This window comes from Canis lupus, chromosome 10, assembly GCF_048164855.1.
Source record: "Canis lupus baileyi chromosome 10, mCanLup2.hap1, whole genome shotgun sequence".
Lineage (NCBI taxonomy): Eukaryota > Metazoa > Chordata > Mammalia > Carnivora > Canidae > Canis > Canis lupus.
Window position 1 is genome coordinate 2,855,965 of NC_132847.1, and position 11,623 is coordinate 2,867,587.

General features: G+C 40.7%; 1 protein-coding gene across 5 annotated transcripts in view; it reads right to left on the minus strand.

Moving 5' to 3' along the window:
• Positions 1-11,623, minus strand: part of CANX (calnexin) — a 50,629-nt gene that overhangs the window by 19,295 nt on the left and 19,711 nt on the right. The window contains exon 2 of one of the 5 annotated variants that reach the window (XM_072840467.1): positions 3,396-3,715. The exons of 3 other annotated variants lie outside the window; for them this stretch is intronic. In XM_072840467.1, the coding sequence (XP_072696568.1) occupies positions 3,396-3,398 (3 nt within the window). In that variant the 5' untranslated portion in view covers positions 3,399-3,715. Of the gene's footprint in view, positions 1-2,342; positions 2,500-3,395; positions 3,716-11,623 lie in introns of those variants that run through there. One more of the 5 variants, XM_072840471.1, reaches the window with a different exon arrangement.

Here is an 11,623-nt window from a genome sequence, read left to right on the forward strand (position 1 = left end):
CTCAGCAGGGAGTCTGTCTGACCCTCTCCTTCTGCCCTTCCCCCCACTTGCATGCACTTGCCCTAATAGATCATAAAATCTTTTTTATTTGAGAGAGAGGGAGAGAGATTGCATGCACACATGGGGCCGGTGGGGCAGGGAGGAGAGGGAGAAGCAGACTCTTTACTGAGCAGGGAGCTCAATGAAGGACTCGATCCCAGAACCCTGAGATCATGACCTGAGCTGATGGCAGACACTCAATTGACTTAAGCCACCCAGAGCCCCTTTTTAAAGATTTTATTTATTTATTTTGAGAGAGAGTGAGAATGTGCAAGCAGGGGGAGGAGCAGAGGAAGAGAATCTCAAGCAGACTCCACACTGAGCATAGAGCCCCACAGAAGACTTGATCTTAAGGCCCTAGGATCAAGACCTGAGCCAAAATCAGGAGTCAGAGGTTTAACCCACTGAGCCACCCAGGTGCCCCTAAATAAAATCTTTTTTTTTTTTTTTAAGATTTTATTTATTTATTCATGAGAGACACACAGAGAAAGAGAGAGAGAGAGAGAGAGGCAGAGACACAGGCAGAGGGAGAAGCAGGCTCCATGCAGGGAGCCCCATGTGGACTTGATCCTCGGTCTCCAGGATCACGCCCTGGGCTGAAGGCGGCACTAAACCGCTAAGCCACTGGGGCTACCCAAATAAAATCTTAAAAAATAAGAAAGAGGGCAGCCCCGGTGGCACAGCAGTTTAGTGCCACCTGCAGCCCGGAGTGTGACCCTGGAGGCCTGGGATCGAATCCCACGTCAGGCTCCCTGCATGGAGCCTGCTTCTCCCTCTGCCTGTGTCTCTGCCTTTCTCTCTCTCTGTGTCTCTATGAATAAATTTTTTTTTTTAAATGTGTGTCTTGACACATGTATAGATTTATTTACTTATTTATTCATGATATATATATATATATATATAGATAGATAGATAGAGAGAGAGAGAGAGGCAGAGACACAGGAGGAGGGAGAAGCAGGCTCCCTGCCGGGAGCCCGATGCGGGACTCGATCCCAGGACTCCAGGATCTCACCCTGGGCCAAAGGCAGGCGCCAAACCGCTGAGCCACCCAGGGATCCCCTCTATGAATAAATTTTTAAAAAATAAAAATAAGAAAGAAAAAGAAAAACAATGCTGTATATGGTGATTAGATTCCCAGGGACAGGGATGCCTGGGTGGCTAAGAGGTTGAGTGTCTGCCTTTGGCTTAGGTCATGATCCCAGAATCCGGGATGGAGTCCCGCACTGGGCTCCCTGCTGGGAGCCTGCTTCTCTATGTCTCTGCCCCTCTCTCTTTCTGTCTCTCTCATGAATAAATAAATAACATCTTCAAAAAAAAAAAAAAAAAAAAGAAAAAAAAAAAAAAAAGAAACAAACAAACAGACTACTGGGGCTCATCCCAAGTTTCAGGTTCAGTTTAGGCCTGGATTTTTACCTTTCTAACAAGTTCCAGGAACTACACTTTGAGACCCACTGCTCAGGGTATATGAATAATCCATTTGTGCCCAGTTCTCCAGTTACATATACACTGTTCGTGTAAACCTCCCGTGAGGTATTACTCTCATTATGTTTTACTTTAAGAATCAAAACTTAGGGATCCCTGGGTGGCACAGCAGTTTGGCGCCTGCCTTTGGCCTAGGGCACGATCCTGGAGACCCGGGATCGAATCCCACATCGGGCTCCTGGTGCATGGAGCCTGCTTCTCCCTCTGTGTCTCTGCCTCTCTCTCTCTCTCTCTGTGACTATCATAAATAAATAAAAATTAAAAAAAATAGAATCAAAACTTAATAAAATTGAAATAACCTACTTATGGGACACCTGGTTGACTCAGTGGTTGCGTTTGCCTTTGGCTCAGGGCATTATCCCAGAGTCCCGGAATCAAGTCCCACATCGGGCTCCCTGCATGGAGCCTGCTTCTCCTCCCTCTGCCTATGTCTCTGCCTCTCTCTCTCTCTGTCTCTTGTGAATAAATTAAGTAAAATCTTAAAAAAAAAACAAAAAACAAAAAAACACCTACTTATTATCACAATAAGTGAGACTCAAAGAATTCAAATCCTGCATTTCTATTACACTAGACAGAATGTTACTATGCAGTTGCATAGTGAGAAGATATAATAGAACAGAAGACAGGAAAATCAGGCAGGAAGAGCCATGATCTGGAATGGGGGGTGGGGGTTCAGATAGGGTTAGTGAGGGCGGAGCAACTGCAGAATAGTTGGCCCAGGTTGTGGACCAAGGAACAGGGGGAAAGAAGACATCTGTGTAGGGGAGGCAGAGTGGTCCCACTGAAGGGAAAACTGTTTTCAGATAGCAGAAGGCACCTGCCTTGTCAGGAACAACATAGGAAGTCTCTAGCAAGCTTCAGAAAATGCACTTCTCTCCCACTGCTATTTCCTCCACATTCTGAGGTGCGGAACTTGGTTTTTTAGGTGAGAGAAGTGTACAGGCACATCTGTTCCTTTCACATTATCCAGAAGCTTGTGGAACCTGTGAGGAATTAGTATCGCCAAACTGTACTTCTTAGAGCTCTTCTGCACACTTAACGAGCCTTACTTACTGCCGGCTTTACAGATGCTGCATTAACACCAGTAATTTGCCAATACTACCCCCAAAATGCTACAGACAATAAGTTTATTCTAATTCCAAGAATCACTAGTAAGTTAGCTAAAATGTTCTAAGTTTTGTCAGAGACTGGTCCATACTTAAAAACAATTCAATAATACATTGTAAGGTGATCTTAATTCTCTAATTTATTAATGAAAAAGCAACATTACTAAAACACAGAATCCCATCTTATTTCAGTCCCTCTATCAAATGGAATCCAAAAGGTAGCACTGACTGGGTGGGTATTTACATAGCATGTTGCACTACTATGCTTTCTAGAAGAAAACTGGAGAAAATTTAGGTGACCTTGGGTTTGACAATGAGTTTTTACATACAACATCAAAAGCAAGATAAATGAAAAGAAAAATTGGTAAACTGGATTTTACTAAAACTAAAAATTTCAACACTGTGAAAGACTTAAGAGAATTAAAAGACAAATCAGACGAGGAGAAAATACCTGGGAGAACTCACACTCATCAAGAAAACAAACCATCCAGTTACAAAATGGGCAAAAAATTCTGAACAGATACCTCACCAAAGATAGTCATATGAAAAATAAGCATATGAAAAGATGCTCAATATCATTTGCTATTAGCTAACTGCAAGTTAAAACAGGATACTACCATGCACATATCAGAATGGCTAAAATCCAAAAACTGGCAAGGATTTGTGAAGCAACATGAGCTCTCATTCATTGCTGGTGAAAATGCAAAATAGCATAACCCCTCTGAAAAGCAGTGTGGCAATTTCTTACAAAATTAAATGTAGTCTTACCATCTATTCAGCAATCATGTTCCTAAAGTAACTTGCCCAACTGCCTCTGCCTGTATCTCTGCCTCTCTATCTCTCATGAATAAATAAAATCTTAAAAAAAAATCGATAAAAGAAAAAGATTAAAAAAAAAAAGATCAGTGGTGGGACGCCTGGGTGGCTCAGTGGTTGGGCGTATTCCTTTGGCTCGGGACGTGATCCTGGGGTCTCGGTGTTGAGTCCCACATCGGGCTTCCTGTGAAGAGCCTGCTTCTCCTTCTCCCTCTGCCTGTGTCTCTGCCTCTCTGCCTCTCTCTCTGTCTCAAATGAATGAATGGATAAATCTTTAAAAAAAAGAAAAAAAAAAAAAAAGAAAAAACAGTGGTTACCAGAGGTTTGGGGAAGGTGGTCAGATCAAATATGTCAGCACAGGGGATACTTTAAGCAGTGAGACTACTCTTTAGGATGCCATAATTACAGATACATAACACTATGTATTTGTCAAAACCCATGAAATGTCACAGCACAAAGAGTCAATCTTAACGTATGAAAATTTTAGAAAATCATTTAGGAGGTCAAGTGACCCAAGGATAGCATGCAGAATTGTGATAAAACAATCTGTGTGCTACAGTCATATTCAACAACCTCACTGGAAGAGGTGGAGTCTGTAAACCAGACTGTGCAAAAGCACTTTTCCAGCTGATCAAGTTACTGCCCATGGGTGTACAGGTTAACAATTCTGACACGGCTGCATGTGTACATTGGAACTGAACAAGTATATGGGTGGTGGATGGTGGGAGCTACTTTTTCACTAGAGGGTGTGGGAATTGACAAGATGAGCAAGGGAAAGAGGCTGGAATAGCCCATATGGTAATGGAAGAGAGCTGCAGACATCAGTATAAATTCACACTGTTAATTCGGAGAGAGTTACATACAGCAGAATTTATAGATATGCACATATATGCCATTAGTGCATACATTCCCTTGCTGCATCACCTGTGAGGGCCTAGAAGAAACTACAGCCCAGTAACAACAAATATACCTAGTACCAAGATCTTGATTTTTAATACTATCTCCAATTAAAGGAAACAGGACCCTTGGAGGAATGGCCAACTCTAGGACTGGGGCAGGAAATACACAAGATGAGTCTGGAACATCTTGCAGTGCCAGAAAAGTGTTCAAAAAAGAAAATAGAAATAAAACACTCATAATGATTGGGGGCGAGGAAGGGTGTCAAAGGAACACAAGAATGCCCAGTGGCCAAAGTGGAATAGTATGAGCAACAAAATAAGTGGTACTAGATAATACCCCAAAGTATAAAATAAATGTCCATGGATCTACACTGATACAAATATATGGGTAAATAAATGGGGGAGGAGAGACAAATTCCCACTCCTTACATGTGGGTGGCTACACAAGGTAGCCCTCCAAAGAGCATAGTATGGGAATGGGGAGAGAGTAGAACTTTACACTGGAGAAACCTGGCAAAAACTATCTCACCCAGGCGATCAAGGTCAACATCAACAGTGAGAGGTCATGTTGATAGTACGTACCCGTGATACAATGTGATGAAAAAAGGACTTTAACCTTTGTGGTCTTACTCTCAAAAAATCCATTATCCCAGTCTAATCATGAGAAAAACACCAAACAAGATCCCAATAAAAGGACATTCTACAAAATATCCTAACCAGTAGTCCTCAAAAACATCAGGGTCATCAAAAATAAGTAAAGTCTAAAGAACGGTCACTGCCAAGGAGAGCCTAAGGACACATGACTAAATGTAATGTATCCTGGAACAGAAAAAGGACAGTGGATAAAAGCAAAGGAAGTCTAAATTAAAGATGAACTTGAGTCATTATTTATGTATCAATACTGGTTCATTAATTGTAATAAACATACTATACTAATTTGTTAACAATAGGGGAAACTGGGTATGCATCATATGGGAATCCTTTTGTGCTATCTTCGTAACTTTTTCATAAACCTAAAACTGCTATAAAAATTAATCAAAAATAGGAGATCCCTGGGTGGCTCAGCGGTTTAGCACCTCCCTTCGTGATCCTGGGGTCCCGGGATCGAGTCCCATGTCAGGCTCCTTGCATGGAACCTGCTTCTCCCTCTACCTGTGTCTCTGCCTCTCTCTCTCTCCCTCTCTCTCATGAATAAATAAATAAAATCTTTTAAAAAATTAATCAAAAGTAAAAGGGGGGAAGGGGCTCTTGGGTGGCTCAGTGGTTGAGCATCTGCCTTTGGCTCAGGGCGTGATCCCAGGGTCCTGGGATTGAGCCCCACATTGGGCTCCCCAGAGAAAGCCTGTTTCTCTCTCTGCCTATGTCTCTGCCTCTCTGTCTCTCATGAGTAAATAAATAAAATCTTTAAAAAACAAAGAACATTCCACTATTATGCCTCAAATGGTTGATCTCCCATCCCTTCAAAAAAACAAAAACAAAACAAAACAAAAACCCCACAAAACCCTAGGGCTGAAATATACCACAGGAATCTAGTCTAACTCTCCTTTTTGACAAGAAACTAAGGTCCAGAGACTGACTTGCCAAAAATCACAGCTATTGGCAGATTTGAGATCAGAAACCAAGGTTCCTACATCTTACTTGGTAATTCTACAAATGCTTTTGTCTTAAAGACACAAAGTGATTTTTCACATACTTTAACATTTAGGAGGATTTCAGGTTTTTTTCTCCCTTGTAAAGTCCTCACCTGTCTTTACGCTACCAGAATCCTAAGAAGAGAGCATACTTGTATCACCACTTTGCTTTCCTGTTTCTAAGAGCATCCACAGGAAATGTGTAACAAAGAGTTCGACAACAAAGCAATAATGCTTTTAGAAACCAAACAGCACACCCTCCTTGACTTCCCCAAAGCCACAAAATAAGTGGTTCCTAGATGTGGAAGACTCAGGGGTAAAAGTGAATGAAGAAATTACCTTTGAACTGAGATACAAAAATAAGTAAATAAATAAATAAATTCATTAAAAACTGAGATACATTTTCTTGTAATAAACACTGACCACATTTGCTAGAATTCTCTTCTATTTCACAGTTCCTGCTGAGATCTATTAGGTCTTCATGGGCAAGGTTTCCCGCATTCCAGCAAGCCATTACAACAATCCTACCCACACACCCCCTCCAGAATTTAACCCATTATATTCTTAGAGCACTTCATTTTCTGTTTTTCTTTCAGGGCCAACTTCTCTCCCTGTCTCTCATAATTTTTAATCACTGTATGACTCTTACCTTAAACTCTACAGCAAAGCCCCTCTGAGTCAGGATGCAATGGATGCTTAACTTATAACTAGACTACCCAGTGCTACACAGGTCTCACAGTAGGCCGCTTAAATTCCTATCTCAGTCAAATTATAATCACTACAGGCATGGACCTCCAGGACAGCCAGCAATCAAAAAGCAAAAGTACAAACATGAAAATCTTTTAACACCTACGATCTACTGAGGTGGACAACTTGTCTCAAATACCCTTAAGTTGCATAACAAATATGAGTTTTGTGCAGCTGTCTTATGACATCCTTTAATGTAAGCAAAGACTAAGTCAATAAAACCAATGATACTATGGGGACCAACACCATATGGTAACAAGTTCTGATTACTATTGACCTAGAACTTGATCTAAAAACAAGACGTATGGGGCACTGGGATGCCTCAATGGCTTAAGCATCTGACTCTTGATTTCAGCTGGGGTCCTGATTTCAGGATGGTGAGATGGAGCCCCAATTCAGACTCAGCATTCAGCAGGAGTCTGCTCAAGATTCTCTCCCTCTCCTTCTGCACCTCCTCTTGCTTGCACACCCTCTTTCAAATAAATCTATAAAAAGTAAAAATAAAGCCTACAATATCTAGGTTCTAGAGAAATCAACAAACTGCATACCATTCAAATGCTCATTAATCAATCTACTGACTAGGCTTCTGATAAAAACTGGGTGGTAGAGTTCAGGTGTGTTTTCTGGGCAGTCATAGGTTTAAACGGGGAATTATATATTACCAAGGGGTTAAAGAAGAAAATGCATCTGATGCCCATCAGAAAATTTGGCTCCAGTGAGACAAACCAATGTTTGTTGATGGCATCCAATTCCATGAGTGCCAACTAGGTATCAAATATGAAAAAAGTCCATCTCTGACCTTCAGGAACTCCATCTCTATAATATGGTGTCCAAAAAGTCTGGAAACCAAAGGACAAGGGGATGGATTAAAAAAACATAATCTGGGGGCGCCTGGGTGGCTCAGTCAGTTAAGCGTCTGCCTTTAGCCCAGGTCATGATCCCAAGGTCCTGAGATCAAGCCCCATGTTGGGCTCCCTGCTCGCAGGGACCTGGCTTCTCCCTCTGCTCTCCACTCTGCTCTCCCTCAAGGTCTCTTTTTCAAATAAATAAAATCTTAAAAATAAACAAACAAACAAGTATCTTTAAAAACAAATATATGGAAACATAAAAAGGTTTTATAGATTAAAAGTGACCTTGATGACATTATGTATCTATACTCAGCTGTGTTTTTAGAGCTCATAAATATACTGTAGTATTAGTGCTACAAATCAATTTTGGGGTCAATATCAAAATAAACTCGTAACCTATCTTTCATCTAACTCGCAAAAAATGCACAGGTTTGTTAGTACCAGTTAAGACTCATGCTAGTATTATCTTTCTACAAAAATAATACCAAGAGGCACCTAGGTGGCTCAGTTAAGCATCTACCTTCAGCTCAGGTCACACCAGGATACTGGGATTGAGTCCCACACTGGGCTCCCTTCTCTATGGAGAGCCTGCCACTCCCTCTGCTTGTGTTCTGTCAAAAATAAATAAATAAATAAAAAATAAACCAGGAATGAAACACATGCACAATTATACCATACGCTTATAAAGCATATGATTTCTGGCCTGCTTCCCAATTTCCAAAGGATAGAGCAGAAAGTCCAGCTTTCAAAATCTCAGGGAGAGGAGTCTTCAAGAGCCCCTAATCTGCTCATTTTTAATACTTCAATCCACTCTTTTTTTTTTCTTTTTTTTTTCTTTTTTAAGATTTTACCTATTTGAGAGAGTGTGCAAGCAGGGAGGGAGACAGAGGAAGTGGGAGAGGGAGAAGCAGAGGAGCAGGAAGCCCAACATGGGGCTCCATCCCAGGCCCCTGAGATCAGGAACTGAGCCGAAGGCAGATGCTTACCCGACCGAGACACCCAGACACTCCCTATTCAACTTCTAAGAGTGAATTCATTTTGAGTTCTAGAGACACAAATTTCCCATCTTAAAACTGATGATTCAGAAAAGTAGTTCCTGATACCCAGGGAAGTACAGTGCACATGGTAGTATAACCTATCAAGTCAGAGAAGCCTAGAGGGGCTCCAGACTCCCCTGCCCTTCCTGTACGCTTGGTCAGCTCACTGAATTTCCAGGGTCTTCTTTCCCTGTTTTACAGATAGGGGTAATAGTACTACTGGCAGAACGGCCTGTTGTGAAAATAGAAAAAGATAAAAAAGTCTGTCAGAGACCAGTACTTTATAGGTATATGCAAATACTTTGTTCTTTGATACACAATCAGTACAACCAGAGTGAATACACCCAGAGGTCTAATATTCCTGCCTCTTCCTTCGTCCATGAAGCAAAACTAAATAATTTTGCATAGCAAGAAAAAAAAGTGCTTTCCTCCAATCACACTGTATGATTTTTAACTCTTCCTAGCAATGGTGTCCATACAATTTTAGCATTTCTATATAGGAATGTCCGTGTTTACGTGACTTTTTTCCTGCTCTGTCACTGATTACTTTCCTTCATGAATTCTCTAAAATTTAACTTTTGGTTAATTACAATTCTGTTCTTAGCACATTTTGAAAAAAGACAATCCAAATTATTTTACTACATTCATTTAATAACATACATGCGACTTCACCTAAATACAAAGTATCTTATTTAACAGAAACAAACACAGTCTGCATTGAATTTCAGCAAATCCAGATAACCACTTAGATCAATTTTAGGAATGGACAAACACTAAAGAAATATTAAATCTGTACCCTATAAGGCACAAACTTTATCCTCAATAAAGGTCTATTTAGATAAAAAGATCTTTAAAACAAATGGAGGCTTAAATTATTTAAGTTTACTAAATTTAAAAGTTTATATTTTGTCTTTTTAAGTTGTCTATTTTTTTCATGAGAAATATTAGTCTGGGGCACCTGGCTGCTCAGCAGAGCATGCAACTCTTGATCACACGGTCATAGGTTCAAGCTCCATGCTGGGTGCAGAGCTGATGTTAAAAAAAAATCCATATATATGCTTGTCTATGGTTCTTTAAAAAAAAAAAAAAAAAAAGATGTATTTATTTATTCATGATAGACATAGAGAGAGAGAGAGAGAGAGAGAGGCAGAGACACAGGAGGAGGGAGAAGCAGGCTCCATGCAGGGAGCCCAATGCAGCACTTGATCTCGGGACTCCAGGATCGCACCCCGGGCCAAAGGCAGGCGCCAAACCGCCGAGCCACCCAGGGATCCCTTCGTCTATGGTTCTTGTGAAGTCTTTGTCGGTTTTGGCATTTAGGAAGCTTTGACCTTACTAAATGGGTTGAGAATACTCTCTCCTATTTTTCAGAAGAGGTTGTGGAAAGATTGCTGTCAATTCTTCCCTAGGTTTCTGATAGTATTCACCAATGAAGCCACTTGGTTCTGGGCTTTTATTTGTGGGACTTTGTTTCTTAAAAGTTAGGAAATTTCAACCCTAATTCCCATAATCCATGAGAAATTAAAAAAAGGAACAGAAGAAACCCCCAGGAAGGGATCATTTGTATGTTCATCAAGTGGAGGAAGCTCTTTGTATTCCCAGTTTGTTAAGTATTTTTATCATGAAAGGGAGCTGCATTTGTTAAATGCTTTTATCTGTGTCTACTAAGATGTGGTTTTGTCCTTTATAATGTAGCATGTTATATTCATTATTGTATGTTGAACCAACCTTGCATTCCTAGGGTAAATCCCAGTTGGTCATGGTATACATTCTTTTTACTTTATTTTTTTTAAGATTTTTTATTTATTTATTCATGAGAGACACAGAGAAAGAGAGGCAGAGACACAGGCAGAGGGAGAAGCAGGCTCCATGTAGGGAACCCAATGTGGGACTCGATCTGGGGACTCCAGGATCACACCCCGGGCTGCAGGCGGCACTAAACTGTTGCGCCACTGGGGCTGCCCTACAATTTTTTTTTTTTACATTCTTTTTTATATGTTGCTGAATCCCATCTGCTAGCATTTTGAGGGGTTTTCCATCTATTTTTTTTTTTAAGATTTTATTTATTTATTCATGAGAGACACACAGAAAAAGAGAGGCAGAGACACAGGCAGAGGAAGAAGCGGGCTCCACACAGAGAGCCTGATGCGGGACTTGATCCCAGGTCTCCAGGATCAGACCCTGGGCTGAAGGCGGCGCCAAACCGCTGAGCCACCCAGGCTGCCCTTTTCCATCTATTTTCATAAAAGATACAGGACTAGAGTTTTCTTGTGAAGTCTTTGGTTTTGGTATCAGAGTAATATTGGCCTCACAGAATGAGAAGCATGCTCTCTCCTATTTTTGGAAGAGTTCATAAATGACTGGGGTTAATTCTTGTTTAAGTATTTGGTAGGATTAATTAGGAAAGCCACTTGGTTCTGGGCTTTTTTTTTTTTTTTTTTTTTAGATTTTATTTATTCATTTATAAGAGACCCAGAGAGAGAGAGAGAGAGAGAGAGAGGCAGAGACACAGGCAGAGGGAGAAGCAGGCTCCATGCAGGAAGCCCGACGTGGGACTCGATCCTGGCTCTCCAGGATCACACCTGGGCTGAAGGTGGCGCTAAACCGCTGAGCCACCTGGGCTGCCCCAGACGAACTATTTTACTACTCTGTATCTTATGATTATATTACACATGCATCTGGTCAAAAAGTAAAAGCATTTGGGGAGGTGGGGGGAACTATATAAAACTACATAAAACATGAGTCTTATTGTAAATGCTCATCTATTTAAAAATATATCTATACTATCTTATTTACAGTTTTGAATTGTTTTTCATTGACAGGAACAATATAATTGGTTTTCCCATAGCACTTTCTTTTTTGCTATAAACTAAGTAGGTTTAACATGTGAATACTCAAAACACACTGCTGAAGATCCTCTCAATTCTTTAAAAAACAAAATTCTCCAAATAGTTTTCACAGTTCACAGTGACAATTTAAAAGTACATCTGCAGCAGTTAAAAAAGCGACCAACTAGTG